Source organism: Botryllus schlosseri, chromosome 3, assembly GCF_051294905.1.
Source record: "Botryllus schlosseri isolate E-star chromosome 3, Bs_hap1, whole genome shotgun sequence".
NCBI lineage: Eukaryota > Metazoa > Chordata > Ascidiacea > Stolidobranchia > Styelidae > Botryllus > Botryllus schlosseri.
Genome location: NC_137238.1, coordinates 32,182,338 through 32,202,457, shown reverse-complemented (window position 1 = coordinate 32,202,457; position 20,120 = coordinate 32,182,338). Strand labels below are relative to the sequence as shown.

The 20,120-nt window shown below is 40.0% G+C and overlaps 1 protein-coding gene across 1 annotated transcript in view; it reads right to left on the bottom strand.

The window, feature by feature from the left end:
* The window catches only part of LOC145435051 (perlucin-like protein), a 75,665-nt gene that overhangs the window by 9,239 nt on the left and 46,306 nt on the right, over positions 1 to 20,120 (bottom strand). Inside the window, exon 5 of the mRNA XM_080312333.1 lies at positions 18,226 to 18,347. Within this exon, the coding sequence (XP_080168459.1) occupies positions 18,226 to 18,347 (122 nt within the window). The remainder of the gene's footprint in view (positions 1 to 18,225; positions 18,348 to 20,120) is intronic.

Sequence of the window (20,120 nt, the reverse complement as noted above, 5' to 3'; positions counted from 1 at the left end):
TACATTTACGCAATTTAGTTATCATTTTGCGAATAACCGTGAAAATATATATACCCATGTAGAATATAATACCGTAAACTGTTGTCGATCATCAAATTTCTGTGCACGTTAAAAGGGCTTACTTCGATTTTATGAGGGAACCCCTCCTACATTTACGCAATTTATAGTTATCATATTGCGAATAACCATGGAAATCCATGCACCAATGTGGAATATGTTGTCGTAAAGAGGGGTCGATGACCAAATGTTTGCACCGATTAGAAGTGCATACTTTGTTTTGAGTACCGTACTATATTCGTTTTGTAATTAGATGAAAAGCTTCTGAATTCTCTTGAAGGCGACCTGGTTTATTACCATGCTTTTTGAGCCCCAGCCCAGAATCCTTGCAGATTTTGGTATCGCACTATTCACATAATTTTGAAGACCCGGCTGCTACTCCTTTTTCCTCTAATTTTTAGTTAGAAGAGATTTGTGCGAAAATTTTGTCGTGAATGATTATCACTTTCATGATATTTTTTAAATAATATTCTACACCTTTTTCTCAGTGTTTTAAAATTACAATAACATTGACAATAAACTACTACATTGTATACAAGAAGTATATATTTTCAGTGACTGGTGCATCTCATTCATTTTCAGTAATAGGCTAACTCCATGTCAGTAGTACTAAAATAAATAAATAAAAAAAACAATTTCAAGTTTTTAAATTCAATATCCAGCTTTTCAAGTTGGTGCATAAACAAACAAACTTTTCGGGCTCATTCAATCGTAAAATTGATACAATTTTTTGTAGGGCTGTACATGAGCTATCTTGTAGAAGTTGATCTAATACAGTGGTCGGGAACCTTTTTCGTCCGAAGAGCCATATTGACCCGATATTTTGCATTTTATCTCCCAAAGAGCCATACATGTCAATCTACTAATACATTACAATTGAATAATTGTGACGTCATAGTAGCGCAAATTCGACATCATTACATGGGATTCGGCATTTGCACCGTATTACTCAGTAAAAACTCGTACAAATCATGCTGGTTGCCTTATTTGAATTATGAGTATGCAAAACTTGAGCTACATAGATTTTTTGCAAGTAATATATATTTTATTGGTTTCGCACTGAGAGTGGTGGGCCTGAGATTGGGTGGGGAGGGGGGCGAGACGTACGGGGGGAGGGGTGCTATGAGTATGTAATCGCAGTATATTTTTCGCCGGAGATCAGAAAGACAATGTATATTTGAAAACTGCATTGGGATGCAGGCGCAGCCATGTATCCCACTCTTTCAATTCAATCAATTATTGCATCGTGCAATTCAAGATTTCGTATCGGCTACATCGAATCTGCGAGTGACATTGGTCGCCGCCGAGACAGCAACTTAAATTTGAGGATTTTGAAAAGGGGTCCGAGCCCCTAACCCTCAATACGTCACTGTATTAACCTATCAAGAACATGTTCATAATTCACAAGAATAATTATACTTCTCGTGCTGAAGATTTAATAACAAGTTGCTGCAATATTGATAAATTAGGCACAAAATTGAAAATTTCGCAAAGAGCCATATCTTATGTCCAAAAGAGCCATATATGACTCGCGAGTCATAGGTTCCCGACCACTGATCTAATATATCATTCAAGTTACAATTTAGCTTTTTAGTGTATGGCACTCAAGTTTAAAGTCATTGCTAATGAAAATCATTGGAGTATCCCTCTCATTTCTGTCAAATTGAAAATTTTCATCACTGGTCGTCATATCGAAGCTATTATAACAAGAGCCCGACCGATTATCGGCTCGCCGATAATATCGAGTCGATATCACGCTTGGAGAGAAATATCGGTATCGGTCATTTTAGTTTAAAAAATATCGGCCATTTTCGTGACGTCGCAACATGGTGGCAGCGGTCAGAGAAGTCGATAGAAGACTTGAGGACGGTAAATTATAAAAATAAATGGCTAAGCTGCATAAAGTGCATACTGCATACAGGGCAGTAGGCGTGCCTATCTGAAAAATATTATAGATAACTAACCACCGTTATGCCCCACTGACTTCGTGGGAACCCCCCTGCAGTAATCGATCACCAAAGAAAAGACAGAGAGCAGCTGGATGGATAGTTGTCTGCAGAAGATTTCAATCAGTAAGAGAAATGAGAACTTCAATCATGCTGGACTGACCCTCGTGATGATAGAGAAAAGCGTCGCGTCGAAACATTTCTCTGAAGATAGTGCTATTGGCTCGGTACCAACAGAGCTAATTATACCAGTAATGTATGAAGTCGTCTGACGGAGGCCTGCGGCGCCACCATGATAGGAAATATTCGAGCATAGAGGGCAAGAAAATCAAGCAAACGTGGAGTAAAGCCAATAATTGATACGAAAATTTTTGATTCCGTGATGACATTGGCCAATTCTGACAAAAGAGCGTAAAATATTGATCAATTGATTGTTGAAATGCTGGTCATGGTCAAGGCCCGAGGGGGATGGGTGGAGCAGTTGCAGACTTGGACAATTTGAGTTGTTTTGCAAATTCTCTTCAGCTCTTTGTTAATGATGTGCTGATGGCTCCAGGTGCACTGCCAGAAGAATATCAATATTAATATCAATATTTGGTGAAACCATTGAAGGAAAGATCCCCTGCAAGAGAACGGTGGAAGCGAAATGAAGAAAGATTTCCAATTCTTGCTGTGCCACTAACTATGGTACCAAGTGAAAGACTGCTCACAGGGTGTAGTACTATATACATCATTTATGGAAGACCACAGAAGTTCACTCCTTGGAGAAAGGGCCGAGAAATTGTGCTCCGTGAACTGTAATCTGCAACTGCTGGATTGGTGCTTTTGATATATTTTTATAGCCCCTAGATCAGGGGTGTCAAACTCAAATTGCGTCGCGGGCCGGATTCAAGCCTTCAAATCGCCCGCGGGCCGGATTAGTCAACTGATTCCCAAATGTTACCCCATGTCCTGGCTTTTCACTTGAATGCTTTATTATCAAGCATATAGATAATGCACGGATCATAGGGGTTCTAATCCAGCAAGTCGCAACACCTTTATTCGCGAACAATTGCATTGACCAAAATACGATGATTGTCCGGTTGAAATTAGTTAAGAGCCGATAAAATAGTGGCGCTAACGACGATATAAGTCGGCATATTTCTATGCTCCCTTTGCTGTAGTCGTAATCTGCCGTTAGCCCAAGATATTTAACGGTAAACGCGGGCGTATGAATTTGGGTTATTATTGTTAGATCGCAAGTCGGGGTCCTATATTGGATGGGAAGTGACACAGCAGTGCGGTGCGGTCATATATATTTGTGTAACTAATATATTTCCATGTAAATTGCATATAACTAGTTCCGCATTGGCGTTTTCACTTCTGCTAATAGCTATTATTCGGTCCATTTCTCATAAAACTCTGAACTCAGTGTGCACTTTTTGCCTTCTTGAATTACAGAGCGTGAAAGCACAACCGCATAGCCGGATGGCTATAATGTGGCCTATGAACATGCCCGGCATTTGCTGCCTTGAGGGAATATTTAATGAAAGTACTTCCTGCAAGAAATCTAAACATTTGTTACATACAAGAATTTCTCAATCTACTCAAAATTGCTTCGCGGGCCGGATGAAATCGTCTGGCGGGCCGGATGCGGCCCGCGGGCCGTATGTTTGACACCCCTGCCCTAGATCATTTATTTCATCTTCAAGCATGTCAATGGCTGTAAAGTTGCTGAAATAAATGCTCTGAGGTGTTAAATATGGCCCTTGAGCTAGATTCCATATCTTTTGAATATCGGCTGAATATATCGGGGTTATCAGTGGAGGTACCGGATTTCGGTCTTATCGGTATCGGCTCAGAAATCCAATATCGGTCGGGCTCTAATTATAACATAGAATGCGGAAAAATGAGTTTTTATTGAATATATAATTTCAAAGTTGTGACAGCAATGTAGCCTCAATTGTAGGCAGAAGTGGGCGGTTTGGATAATGTTTAGTTTCACTTGAAACTGGCATTCGCAATCTTTGTGTGGACACTGTTGCGCCAACAATATTTTAATTTGACGCTGTGTATGACTTGATTTTGAAAATTATTATGAGCCTGGTTCTGACCCCTTACCTCATTTTATTGTCAGGTTCAAGAGCTTTTTCTATTCTATCTTTAGACGTTTAGACGAGGTGGTATGGCTAAGCTGTTTTATAACTGGTACCATTGCAAGCATTAAATGTAAAATTTACCATAAACATGCTATGTCTTGGTTAGGTAACTTCTGGGACAAATGATGATTTGTAATATACCGATATTTGTTCTTTTCTGCAGGTATTTATGCTGTGTTTGCTGTTACAAATAAATAATTTTTCTTTCGCTGTAGAAATATAGTCCATGAGTTAATCCTTGTTGAGTGATCCAGTAATAATTCTTGGTGTGACCATTCACTCCTCTTGGTTGAGTCATCTTGTCAGAGAAGGGATGTCATTGTTGTTTGTTGTTGTTGTTGTTGTTTTGAGTCTTCATGAATCATGATGTCTCGAGTGCTTTGGTAAGTTTACACCAGGCCAATATCATTTTGTACCCATATGATAGATTCCATTTAGTTGTTCTTTTTTACTTTTGGTGTCATATTTCCTATCATCATTTTGATTTCTACTTTTTTGAAGTACTAAATGCATCAATTCAATTGTCCGGTCATAGTAGTTTCTTCATTCATTGGAAGTTTCAATTCTATGTAGCCTACGTGTTCTATCAACTTCATTGTTTGGTCACCCTAGTGATCGATTAGCTCTTGGTCCTCATTCAGGATTGTTACCGAGTCAAATGTCAATCCTATTTCTATATTTTGATCTGAGCCAAGTCGAGTCACCAAAATATTACGACTCGAGTCATTGCAATACTGTCATAGTTTCCTTGAAAAAGTATAAACTTGTTATTTTTGAGTTTCCATTACCACTCTATTTGTGATTAGTTTCACGCATGAAAATCACATCTTGAACTTGAATGACACAGTTGCCTGTTGACTTTGTGATTGATTTTATAGTACATAGTTACATACAGCATAAACATTCTATAGAGCAGTGGTTCTTAACCTGGGGGTAATTACCCCCAAAGGGGTAATTTACCAATTTTCGGGGGGTAATTCAAATTGACATAATTCTTATAAACTTATACCGCTGCATTGAAATCTTTTCAAACGGAAATATGAATGTAGGCTTCCTACATATATTTTAGCCAGCTTGTAGGCTATATATTTCGTTTCACTCAACACACCATGCCTGCTGTGATATCATAGTAACCAGAACCAATAGTGATTATGAATAGCAGGGTCGAATATAGTTTAGTATAGTGCTAGGTAAGTCCAATTTATTTTGTAGTAGTGCGGATCATGTATTGTTACGTATGCTGGAAAATTGAAAGTTTTACACCTATAATGCAATAAAAATATCGTATAGAAATATAGGTATTAGTGTTGAAAGGTGTAGTGATCTAGTCTAGTCAGAAAAGTTAAGTCTGACATCATCAAAATGCCTCCGAAGAAACGAGGGGAAGATATTGGAACCTTTTGGGTTCGCCTTCCAAATGAAAAACCAATCTTCGTCATAATGGCATTGAACTTTCTGATTGAATTTCCTTCAACTTGTTGCCGTGAAATAGGATTTTCTGCAATGGTATCGATCAAAACGAAATATCAAAATAAGTTTGCAATTTACAATTGCATGAGATGCTGTCTATTATCCTCCCCTTTTCCTAGATGTGACCATTGGATAACTAAAAACCACCATCAGCCTACCCACTGACTTGATATTTTTAAAAGGCATTTCAGTGTACATTATGACGTCACTATGAGTGTTGGCTGTAATTTGCTATTTTTTTGAAACAGGGTAATTGCATCCTGTCATTTTCTTCTTGGGGGTAACGGTATGAAAAAGGTTAAGAACCACTGCTATAGAGCAGGGGTTCTCAACCCGCGGGCCGCGTGCGGCCCGCAGACGTTCATTTTGCGGCCCGCGACATCTTTCATCATGAACGCAATTATTAGTGGCACGGTATTGTTACATATCAATTTAGCTACCTGGCTCTCTTATCGCACCGTCTCTGTTTCATTTAATTACTCATTCTTTGATGTGTTCTGGATTCTTGATATACGCTCGAGTTTAGACTGTTATTGCTTTGAATCGCTATTCGGCTGGACTCTGGTTCAAGGGACCCCGCTTCGTAGTACACTTTTAAATAGTGCTCCACTCACCCCGAATGATTTGGACAGAAACAAGAACAAGGAACGGGACATTAAACGTCGAAAACTGGGTTTGTAACTCTGCGCGCAACAATGAATTTGCTTTCTCGGATATTAACGGAAAACCAATGTGTCATATTTGTCGAAGAACACTTGTAGTAAAGAAGGGTTGAAGCTTACAATGGTACCAAGACAGTTTCTTCTGGAGTTATACATATCATCTGATCTTAGAAAAAACGAAAAATTGCCGACGACGTCACAGACGCATCGTTCAAAATTGATTGGAATATCGCTAAACCAAAGAAATCTGCTGGAGAAGGTGTATTTCAATTAAACTTTAACATACTGTGGGAATATTCGCTATTTCCGGCGCTTAGCACCAAGGACAACATCACCTGACAAATTTCGACGCTACAGTTGTCTGATTCAACCGTGGCCAGATGAGTAACAGCAATGTCAGTCGATCTTTTACCGCATGTTCTGAAACACATTGCCGCGAAGACTATTCTAGCCTCGCATTGGACTAATCCACTGGCTACACATACATTGCAGAGCTAATTATCTGGGTACATTTATCAGAATGGGCATATTTGCAGACGAAATGCTGGCGGGGCAAAAATGGGGAGGGCCAGCGAAAAACATCAACTTGATAAAGCTGACTTTTGTAACTATGGAATGAAAGAAGAAGGGTTGATTGGTTTGCTCAGAAATGACCCCGAACGCCAGACTTCTTCTCATATATTTGCGAGCTTAAAGTGATAATTGCCTCAGTACCGAAAACGTGACAGTAATTTAATGCTTGCTCGCTCACGCTTAGAAACAGGGAGTTCGGTTCTCTGGTGGAAGAGTTCGAAAGTGCATATAACGACTTGGTAACGAATGCAATGCACGCTCCATGAAGGGAATTACTTGCGCCGCTGGAAGATACTTATTCTCACAAAAATACAGCAACTGCAAACTTACGATCGCCGCCCATCCATGCATTAGAATTCATAAAAATGTCCTAAATGTCCGTATACGATTGGTAGATAGGCTACAGAAGCCCAGATTTAAAGTAGCCCAAAAATACAAGGTAATAATGTTCTGCGGCCCGCAGCTTCATTTGTTGTTGAAATGCGGCCCGTTATACAACGAAAGTTGAGAACCCCTGCTATAGAGTATGACGGAGTCTGTATACATGCAATATATATAATAGTTGTATTGAGAGGAGGGGGGGGTCTGGGTGGCGGAGCCCCCCGCAAGCTGCGTTTTTAGATATATGGGCCCCCCTGAATGTTTCGCCCAGCCCCCCTCCAATCCTAGGGCCACCACAGCTCGTACTATCTTGTCAGTAATTTGCTCATTCTTGCAATATTATTGAGTTTATGAATGTTACGTAACATGAAACGTTGATGTTGGAATATATTATCTCTGTTGCTGCAAGCGCTTGAACATCGCTAGTGTCTACTAGAGCGGGGCATAGACCGAAATCGGATTGGATATCCGGCCGGATTTTCTCATTTCTGGCCGGAGCCGGATTGCAGCTGAATCAGAACTTTTTCTGATATTGCCGTAATTGCATCGGAGCTGGATCAGTACTTTTTCACAAAGTAACGGGGAGCCTTGTCCTCTTCCACCATGACATCAATATAGTTACATTAATGGATTAATGGGTTGGGCCTGATGTTTGAGTTTTTAATTTCCTGTTTGTTTTGTCAATCAATATTCAACAACTTGTGAGTAGATGATATTATCGGAGTTTTTCTGGCTGGATCACTATCTTCTGACTGGATCACTATCTTTTTGACCTCTGCATTTCGTTTGTATCGTAGATTTTGCACTGTGTGTGAACTTTATAGCCTACTTTATAGCCCATCGTTGTAGACGGCCCATTGTCTGCTCATTGTGAATCATAAACAGTTAAATGAAACAAAGTGGTTGACATGGTGTTACGGAACATTCAATAACAAAACAAATTTCATTTTGAAACCGGTACGCAGAGCAAAAAAGGTTGCAAACCTTTGTGTTGGTCACTTTATCTGAATCAGCTGAACATCAGTTCGTCCCAAATCCTTGGGCCATCTGTATCGATCAACTCAAAGACCGTTTTTGTTGATTAGAAGAACCCATGTATTGTAGAAATATGTGATTGCGATTAACAAATATCGGTAGATGGGTAGAGATTATTAACATTTTCAGAATTTCTGTTCACCAGCTGCACATACTTTTCAGCATTCACGTTTCAACGACCCGGCATGTCAGTAACAAGCAAGCATTATGTCTAAGTACTAAAATATATACTAGAGATCCACGTATACGGTTGCAACTATACGGTTGTGTCATTCAAAAAATATATAAGCTATTTACTAGATAATTCATGGATGACGGAGCGCTTGTCCGAGATATGTATGAGCTTGAGACGCAATGAAAAGCAACAGTTGATCATGCGTCACTTTAGCACGTGACATTATAACGCCAATATGAAACAGAGCCTTAACCCTCCCACATTATGCCTAGCCCAGGGGTCGGCTACCTTCATAATGCAATAAGTCATTTCAAAACACACACAACCAGCCAAGACTCGCAAGCTCTGTTTCATCACTAAAATGAATTTTAGCCCATAGTATGATTTTACTTAAGGCAAAGCGTACACGTAATCACAGACTATTCCAGTGATCCTGATCCTGAATCATAACAAAACAACTTTTAAACTTCCACAATCACAGCTTACAGCAGCCTGGGCAAAGTGCGGCCCGCAGGCCAACTGCGACCCGCGAAGCTATTCTGTGCGGTCCGCGAAATGTTGCTTGGAATTCAAAACATAAAACTTGCTTTATGAATGACTAAAACCATAGGCTGAATCAACTGAACAGGAAATTCGTGTACTTTGAAGCCTGCTCAACAATATGCCACGATCACGCTGCCCACGTACCTCGCATGCGTAATCCGGATTCTAAATAAGGGCAATGTGGCAAAGTATGAGTAGCGATTAAAGACACTAAAGAAATCACTCTTTCCATATAGTTTAGTTTAAACTTTAAACCTTCTTTGTTGCCATTGTCACAGTACGCATTATACGGTATGTGTTTCAAATTGTTACGTGATACATTTCGAAATCCCTAATTCTTAAAACAAGTCAAACAGTGCTCGCGATTACAATATGACTCATCAGATCAATCACCTATCTATCACTGTCATAAAGGATTATTGTTCATTCCAAAAAAAGGCGAAAACTGAAATTCAAAGATTTAGACTTAAGAGTACTAAATATGTTTATACTATTATTATTATTATTGATGAAAAGATGAGTGACGCTTTTCGCCTGTAAGGCCAGGTGCGTCACGGACTAGAATGAATATGTTTATACTGGAGTCTGGGGTAAATCCGTCCTTCGCGTTTTTGCCGAGCATCACGCAGAGATTAAGGATTATAATTAAAGTCGGTCTTAAGATAAAAACACGAAACACTGCACACTGCTCGGAAGGAAGCGACAAGGAAAATAAGCTTTGTATCATTGCATATACATTTCAGAGCAGTATGGTTCTCGAACTGGGGGTCGTGAAAGCATCAGAAGGCGGGGGGCGCGAAGCCGAAGTCTATTGAATAATTTTTCGCGCTCGGCGCAATTAACCCCCAGCTTATAGTTATTGTTCCGTCTGTTGTCCGACTTTGATATTTCAGTCCTCTCTCATCTACAGCCATAACCTTCCATACCATGAAACTATCCGTTGGGATTGCTAGCATTCCGGTTGCACTTTTTAATATTTTGTGATATGATAAGGGGGCGCGAAATCTTTCGCTATCATAGTGGAAGGCGTGCCTAAAAAACTTTGAGAAACACAGAGAGTTACAAATTTATCATGTTTGACATTGTTTCGAATCATGACGGCAAATATATATTATTTTAATGAAACGTCACTTTTTCATTACCTAAAATCAACACATTCACTGAGCAGCATTTATTAACAATGTAATTTAGAAATAAAATTAAAATACGCTGGAGAATATAACTAAAAAATTTCACTTGGCCCGTCAACGTGTTTTCTACTTCTCATTTGTCCCGCGGAGGAAAATAATCGCCCACCCCTGGCTTAAAGTGTTTCTGATGTCGTCAGCACAATGTAAGAAATTTCAGTAATGACTCTTGGTAAATGACAATCTCCCCTCTAATTCGGACATTCATGACACTGGTGTATGGTGGGAGTTAGGTGGTAATGGTACCGACGAAAGAGATTATCAAACTCTTGTATTGTTTCTATTGGAAACAATATCTTGCCATATTTGTTCTTAGTCATAACATATTCTGGTCACTACTACAGGATGCGTGGGATTCTTCATTCAAGCAAAAGTAATCAACACCACTAACAGGACAGTGATTTCTTAACCAGTCTTCCACGGAACACCAAGGGTTCCACCAGCTAAGCTCAGGGGTTCCACAGGAGGTCAAGACACCCAAAACTAATAAATATGATATGTGATGATACGCCCGCCTTGACCATCATAATAGGCTGCACACAAAATTAGGCCCGAACATTTGTGGAATTGTGACCGTCGTGGTGCTACGTCGTGTGCTTTGGCGTATGCAGGTGAGGTGAGGATTCGAAATCGAAGCCAAGTCTTGCTGAATTGCCGATTCCATGTCCAATATTCATAAGCTAATTTGTAATCAAGCAATTGGTATCACGCTTGCGTTTCGATCGAGGCATGCGATGGTATTTTCTATGGTGCAGCTTCGCATTACTTGACTGATAGGCTATCTCAAAGGTAACAACCGATTTGCATGAATATTCATTATAATGTTTCCGTTTTGTGTGGAAATCATATTGCATTGGTTGTGTACTTGTAACATTCCGTTGAGGCACAGTTCAATTTGCGTACCAAAAATCTATTGTAACGTATTTATGAGTAGTTAGATGTGTGTTGTGGTAGATTTTTGTTTTATGACTAATCGAAAATTTAGGGTGCCGCGAAGGCGTAAGTGTTCCGCGAGTTAGTAAAGGTTAAGAACCACTGCAATAGGATATCAGAGCACTGATACAATGGAAACGAAGTTCTGAGTACCATCGGAGAGTCACGAGAACGTTTAAAACAATTGAAACGAGTTTCAAGCAGTTGCCATTGAAATACCATTTTCTGAACTTGATAGTTAGTCTACCTTCCAACAGCATAAAATAAACCAAAATGTTCCCGAGTAAATAATATAACTTATGAGAAGAAAAAAATTTAATGAAAGTTATTCATTCGAAACACATTGGATTAGTAAAAATCATCGATGTGTCTGCATGAATCTCACAGGAAAGTCGTTTTCATATGAATAATACTCTATAGCAGTGCTTTTCAACCTATGTGACGGTTCGCAGTTGTGCGAATGAAAAAAATTGCGGTGCGAATGACGAAGGTGGTGCGAATGGTGCGAATGAAAATCCCGGATGAGTGCGAATGAAACTCGTGAATAATAGCTGTTAATTTTTCTGACCTGGAATAATTCAAATAAACCCAATAGGAAATTCAAGGGCAAGGTAACTTTTTGCGGCGCAATTGTAAAAACTTGTTTAAACTTACGACGCACCACTAATCGTAGCTCTCACAAACCGTAGTGAGTTAATATTTTCGCACTATGATTATTACGTAACCAAAAGCCTGGTTTGGAAGCTGGTGTAGTGGCAGACATACAGTATATCAGCCCGTCTGATCCTGCGACAGGCTGAAAAAATGACGTCAAATTGACTTTCTGCTCTCTTTTCGATAGTCAATACTTTCGTGCAGTAATAACTGTTCGATTAGTGCGAGGCACGAGGATAGTAGTAAATACCATCATTACAGACTCACATTTGCAAGTTACTGTAACGCAAATTTTTACCCCTTCAAGGGTTATTAAAGTATGGACCGCAAATGGTATAATTTTGGGTAGACACGGTGCCAGAGCGATCTGTTAATATGTATGCAATATTTGTTGAATTTATTGCAAACAATCCGGCGATAGTTTTTACAAATCTAATGTCACGGTGTTGGGTACTGTAGCCAATAAGCGAGACACGCAGAAAATATGGCTTTATCATTGGAATTCATAAGATTTGTTTGATTGGTTTTTCTGGAAAACATGGTCGAAGACTGTTGGGATGAAGATGTGCAACGATCGAGTTCAGGTCTGTAAGACTCATTCATTTCGAGGCCAACCCCTTCTGAGTCGGGTCACATGAAAACGTAAAGTTTTGGCAAACAAACCCCTGATAAAATGCGGTGCCACAAACATAAGCGTCGACAAAACCTTGGCCACAAAATGACCAATGCTGGTCAAACCATTCGATATGGATATGCTTCGTCGTCGGTACGGAATAGTCCCGTTCTTGCAATCTGAGTAGACAGTAGTACAATTGCGACACGCAGAGGAATTTAATTCACCCTAATTCGAAATCGCGTGCGTCAGACATATTTTGTAGAGCTGTGTTGGATAGAATTGTGGTGTGCCCTTTCTGTATGTAACACATGTCCGTAAAATCCTAGCAAACTACTACAGTTTTAAAAATGAATTCCTTTTCATGGGCGAGGCTCGGGTCGCGAGATGCCACAAAAACTAAGATTTTGGTCGTAGTCTAAATAGCTGACGTTATTAAACTGTTATGAATTCTCAAGGTAGATCGAGCTAAATAGCAGAACACAGAGTATCGTGAGTTTATTTGCTTTTCCCACATACTCGCGAGACAGAAAATGGGAAATCGAAAAACGGAAGTTCGAGCAACGTATCATAAGTAGAGCCCGACCGATATTGGATTTCTGAGCCGATACCGATAAGACCGATATCCAGTACCTCCACCGATAACCCCGATATATTGAACCGATATTCAAAAGATATGGAATCTAGCTCAAGGCCCATATTTAACACCTCAAGAGCATTTCTTTCAACAACTTTACAGCCATTGATATGCTTGAACATGAAATAAATGATCAAGGAGCTATAAAAATGTATCAAAAACACCAATCCAGCAGTTGCAGATTACAGTTCACGAAGCACAATTTCTCGGCCCTTTCTCCAAGGAGTGAACTTCTGCGGTCTTCCATCCATAGATGATGTATATAGTACTAAACACAGTGAGCAGTCTTTCACTTGGTAGCATAGTTAGTGGCACAGCAGGAAATCTTTCTTCATTTCGGTTCCACCGCTCCCTTGCAGGGGATCTTTCCTTCAATGGTTTAACCAAATATTGATATTCTTCTGACAATGCACCTGGAGCCTTCAGCACATTATTAACAAATAGCTGAAGAGAATGTGCAAAACAACTCAAATTGTCCACGTCTGCAACTGCTCCACCCATCCCCCATGGGCCTTGACCAGCATTTCAACAATCAATTGATCAATATTTTACACTCTTTAGTCAGAATTGGCCAATGTCATCATAGAATCAAAAATTTTCGTATCAATTATTGGCTTTACTCCACGTTTGCTTGATTTTCTTGCCCTCTATGCTCGCATATTTCCTATCATGGTGGCGCCGCAGCCGCAGGCCTCAGTCAGACGATTTCATACATTACCGGTATAATTAGCTCTGTTAGTACCGAACCGGGAAATGTTTCGACGCGACGCTTTTCTCTATCATTACGAGGGTCAGTCCAGCATGATTGAAGTTCTCATTTCTTATACTGATTGAAATCTTCTGCAGACAACTATCCATCCAGCTGCTCTCTGTCTTTGGTGATCGATTACTGCAGGGGGATTCCCACGAAGTCAGTGGGGCATAACGGTGGTTAGTTATCTATAATATTTTTCAGATATACACGCCTACTACCCTGTATGCAGTATGCACTATATGCAGCTTGGCCATTTATTTTTATAATTGACCGTCCTCACGTCTTTTATCGACTTCTCTTGACTCTCTGCCGCCATGTTGTGACGTCACCAAAATAGCCGATATTTTTTTACCTTCAATGGCCGATACCGATATTTCTCTCCAAGCGTGATATCGACTCGATATTATCGGCGAGCCGATAATCGGTCGGGCTCTAATCATAAGGTATACCGAGCTCTGATGTGCCTACTCTCCTTGATCGTTTGGACCTTATTTTCCAAGACATAAGGCAACAGCCTCAACACAAACAAGTGGGTTTTCACGCACTGGAACCTCCTAGACCTTTTTGTCAGCTCTCGAAAACAATTTCTTATAGCAAGCATTTTCACTCATGAAAAATACGTTGTATTTTGCATAGGATGGCAGAACAGATTTTAAGACCTGGCCATCCAAGCACTAGTATAGACGTTCTTGTACAAAACCCAACAACTTGTTTGGCCGAGAATGGATTTAGTGAAATAGTTGAATCAAAACGAGTGAAAATAGTAGCCTTTTTAATGAGACACTTGATAGCTTTAGATACATAGTATAGCCAATTTGTTGCACATCTGAACGAATAAATGTTGTATTTTCATCTTAGTTTTGTTTAACAATTTTCGGTTATAGTTTGTGCGAATGAAATTTATTTTTCAAAAAAGTGCGAATGAAGCTCAAAAGGATTGAAAATCACTGCTCTATAATCTATATTCATATTGGAATATAACCTAATATTTTCGGCCGACACGCGTCAGCTACTAGTAGAGACTTCAAAATAACTTAGTATATCAACAGTTAATCACTGATTATGAAGTCACCGGCATGGACGTTCTACAAATCCTATCCATTTCGCCAAAACCGCCTGAGAGTAGCTGCCGAACAGTTGGCGGGCCACCGAGCATGGAATGGCGAGTAGGCGAACCAGCAAGCACGAAATTGAGGCGCTGATTGGCGAATCGCCTTCTCCTTCTATGATTACGGCGGCTTTGACTGGTTGATTAAGTCCTTCTATTTGATCAAGGGGTCTACTAACGGCGGTGATTCCGCAACCGCATTGCGGATTAGCGAGTTTGTAAACTGTAACAGCATAGAGTATTATAGTAACGAGTGTAGTTTATGGTAAGTTTTGAACAATAATTTTGCAAACATGTCAGAAGCAAGACGACCAAAGATTGTGTACTTACAAAACTTAATCTAAATCAGAGCATTACCTGGTCGGATGTGCTTGCAATTGCATTAGTGCTCTTGCTCTTCTGGGAGCAGGTAAATAAACTAGTCATCACAAACCTGTATGTTCAGAATGTGTTATGTGGGCCCAACCAGGTACAATATAGCTCCGAAGATCAGTTCTTCAAAGCTTCAATTTATTTGGTATAGTTCTTTGTGTTATTATCACCTATGTTGATTCAAGCGTTTGTCGTGATGCAGTCGGAAATGATTTAATATTCATTCAGGACATCTTGAATTACATTCTTTTGCTGGTCAAGACTTTTGTCTTGTCCTTGAGGAATAACATACAATTACAATGAGACAATGCAGCAACACAGAGAAAAAATTGTACAAAAATATTGACGAACAGCTACGAAACGACAACTAGTGTATGTTATTCCTCACGGGCACTACTTCTTCAAGTTGCTTGTTGCTACATACGCTGCATTGTTGCTATGGTATATTATTAATTACTAGACAAAATAGAGTGAAACGATACCAACGTAAATACACGAACATAACAAGTTCGAACCACAGGGTGTGAGCCCGTACCCGATTGTTGTTATAACAACCTGGATTTGACCCACACACAATTATTATATGGTTTATTATAGTCGAATGGTCCTCGAGCGCGATTAAATCGCGAAATATTTACAATACCAAAGTGCCAAAAAGACCGACTGAACTTTAACCTCTTACCAAGACCGAAACTGCTGCAACCCAAACCCCCAATCGGTTAGCTCGAAGGGTGCCCTAAATTATTTCGGTGAATGAACATAAATTAAACATCATGTTTTGGCGACTCCCCACCGAAGAATACGCATAATTATCGAAAATAGAAATACGCATTTTGGTGTCGCCCATTACCACGCCAAAATGCACGAAGACATATGAAGTTCCCGTGAATATGGGACTCCGAGAAGTGTGTCAAAAAGATGGTCAGCGGGAAAACCTTAGCCGAAGACGATTGCATTTATGTTGAGCGTAAACTTAGATGTATATAAGTTTAATCGTCCATAGGTGCTTAAATAGCTCGTGCCGAATTATCATGTAGTCGCAAGCTGCACCCCACAGTACAAATAACATCCATCAGAGAAAACGATTTGCCAGTGAAGAAATAACAATTTCAAATCGTGTACATACTTTAGTTTAATACGTTTATGCGCTTCAATGTCTTTTGACTATATAGCGGACAAGATGTAACAAAATAACATGTAACAATTTAATTGTACCAACGGGCACGCCCGAATATTTTCAATTATTCATTACGTGGCCTTCATTTTCCAATACAACAGCTCACTCAGCGCTACTGGTAAATCCGATTACGTGGGCTGAGAGGATAAAAAGTTTATAAGGACATATAAATGCAATTACAACCTATTTTATTCATGCATTATAGAAAAATTTGGCTCTATGGCAATCAGGCCACATAAACTTTGCTGACCATCGAAACCACGCGACGGGGTTCTTGGGAGCGAAGCCCTCATGAGTTTGGTTTATCACGCTATGGGTGCGCAAGACAATCGTGTGTTTAGGGGGATTGACGAAGTGCTGTTACGGCCCTCCCTCTTACCAATTGACTTTCTTACAGTCCTTACAATATGAGGTGGTGGGGGAGGGGGGCGCTGGCGTACGATAATTTTTGAAAGGGGCGCTGGAGAGAATAATGTTAAAAACCACTGGCTTAAAACATGTTTCAAATAAATTGTTGCGGGGGGAGAGGCGGCGCTAGAGCACGGCAATTTCTCGAAAGGGGCGCTGGAGGAAAAAGGGTTAAGAACCACTGCTCTAGGCTAAAAAGGACGCTTCAGAACATTTGCAACTCAGGAAGTGGGTCAATGCCAAGAAAAAGCTTGATAGTTCCTGCTCTAGTCTTAGAGATGGACCCTAGAACAGTTTCGAAACTGAAAACGATGCATGACCAAAAGAAGTTGAAACCACTGAACTAATGTATCCGTAGTTGGTTCCAAGACGCAGCAGGCTAATTCAAACATTAATTAGGCCAGCATACTTGAAGGACTATGTTACAATGCATTGCGTTGCTGGATTTTATATTTCAGTTCCAGATCGTGTTTTGGGTATTTTTGATGTTTTGCGTAGGAGTTGTATGTGCATTCGGTAACGCGATATATAGGGTGATTTTTTGACTTGTCGAAAAAAGTCAAAATTTTGTCAAAAGTGTAGCGTTAGGTCAAAAACTGCCAAAATTGTTTCCTAGATCAAGATGTTTTTGCAACCTGCATTTCGTTTGTATCGCAGATTTTGCACTGTCGGTGAACTTGGCATTTTACATTTTACGGCTTTATAAGTCTATACCGTTGTAGACGGCCCATTGTCTGCTCATTGTTAATCATAAACGGTCAATTGAAACAAATAGGTTGACATGGTGTTATGCTCAACGTACCGCAGTATCCTAAATGAAGCAAGAATGCGTGGGCATTGCATGATTCTTATATCAAGAAGCGCATTATGAAAAATTCTGATATAGACACCATTGTCAGAATGAAGCAACACGGTGTGTCACCAGCAATGTTCGCACAACTTCAGTGTTGTCAGCCAACAACTGCTGCTGTTGAAAGTTTTTTCACCATTTTTGGCAAGCTACTTAGTACGGACAGACACTTTCTACCCGAGAATGTAGGAAAGTATCTTTCGTTGTACTACAACATTTTTAAATTATTTTCTCCATAATACGTGGTGTTGTAGCCTACCTAATGGAATTCTTCATATGGCCAGATGTTGTTAGAATAAAGTTTTGTCATGTACACATTTGTGAGTTTTTGAGTAAAAAAAGTTATTTCAGGGCAAACTACTTCGAAAGGACTGACAGGTCCAACCAGAAATGACGATAAGTAGTACAATGTAATATTATGCTGGAAAACACCTAATTTGCATACGTTAGGTCTAATTTTTTTGTCAAAATTTTGATTTTTTAGGTAAGAATTATCAGTATTTAGGTAACGCTAATCGCTGTAGTGATCAATATACTTGAAAACGGGTCCACCTTTTTCACAAATGTAGAATTCGGTTTCGATACAATCATAATCGTTCATTTGCCCATTGTGACTAAGACGAAGCTCGCCGCAATCTTCATTTTGGGAATTAGGCTCGCCATCGTGCCAGGACCTGAAATACACAGCGATATTGATTCTATTGCTGTATTCAGCTACAATAGCTCTCCGTGATGAGATTCATCGTAGATGACTTATATATGATGACTATAACGGGCGGGGTGTGGGGTCGGTAACCCATTGCTCGCGAGCCACAAACGTCCCATTTGGTCATATTATGTGGCTCTCGGATAGTTTTTTAAATTGACACTGAATTCGTATCTCATTTACCAATATAGTGGCGAAACGTTCATAATAATTTTGCTTATTGCAGATCCGTCATTTCTTTGTCTGCGATTCGAAACCACCCTTACCAAAATCTTAAAATCCATGTCCGCTTATAATTGCTTATAATTTATCAATCCAATATGATTGTTATTTTTCTTCATGACCATGCGTGTATGGCAAGTGACATTCCCGATTACAAATTTACATTGAGACATATTAAACTACATTCCTGATTGTGAGGTGGATTGCCAGGTATTCTGGTACTGAAGTTCAAATGTAGGCATGTCAAGGACGCTTATGCAAGTGGCGAACAAATTTCTAGTTTCATTGCTAACACATAAAAAGCATAACAATGACACCACTTTGTCCGATGTTATTTTGCTCTTGTCGTAGTATATAATTGCAGTTTTTAGTATTCTAAGGCAGGGGTGTCAAACTCAACTTGGGTCGCGGGCCGAATTCAAACATTTTGGCCGCTCGCGCGCCGGACCAGTCAAGTAATTCAAAACTGTTATCTATAAACCCATACCATTGTTTTTACTTGAATACTATATTAGTCTATATACTTATACATAATCGTTTATTACAGTATATTGCGGATCGTCGGGGCTCTATTCTCGAAGCACGGTTATTCGCAATTCAGAATTTGGAGAATTACGTTGGTGTGGTTCTAGCGCCGATATGACTTGGCATATTTCTATGCTCTCTTCGTTCGAGTCGTTATGTGGTGTTAGCCTTGTTTGTTTGTTTTGAGGTATTCATGGTGTTTGTCTACTACTATGGTCATTTACACCAGGCCGATAATCTTCTTAATTTCCGTAACTGCCGACTTATAGCACGGCCCACCTCTAGGCTTTTTGTAAGACACCGATGACGCGGATGAGGTGGCGAGGAGGAGCCTAGGTAAACCTCCAACACTTAGGTATCGGAATTCGGAAGTCGACCTAGGTCGGACTCGACCCGCACCCATTGGTGTTGCAGCCGCGGATTATACCACTGCGCTATCTCGTTACTGGCGTTAGCCTTGCGATTGCGCTGAGAGGAATACACGAGATTGAGATGTAAAAGCGGACGTTGTAATTTGGTTCATTATTAATCACCATTCGGGTACTCTGGAGGCAGGGGATCTTTTGAGCCGAAGTATTACAGCAGTGCGTCAACGGATTCCTTGTGAACTGTGATATTATCCGCGTAAAACCCGCATATAATGGTTAGCATTGGTGCTTTCGCTTCTGTGAATCCATGTCAGTCCATTCATAAAGCTATGAACTCAGTGTCAGGGTTGTGATGACTCGAGCCAGACTCCAGTCACGATTTTCTGATGACTCGACTAGACTAGAATCATTTTCCCAAAATACGGAAATGACTCGACTCGACCCGAGTCATTCTGTGAATTGATTCGACTTGGACTCGAGTCATTGGGCAGGACTCGAACCAAGTCATTTGACTCGAGATTCAGACGTTCGAGACCGACATTTCATTGTAATTTCGAAGAATAGTAAAGTAACCACCCCATTGTCATATCGTCTATGGGTATTGGTACTACAGAAGTGAGGAAAAT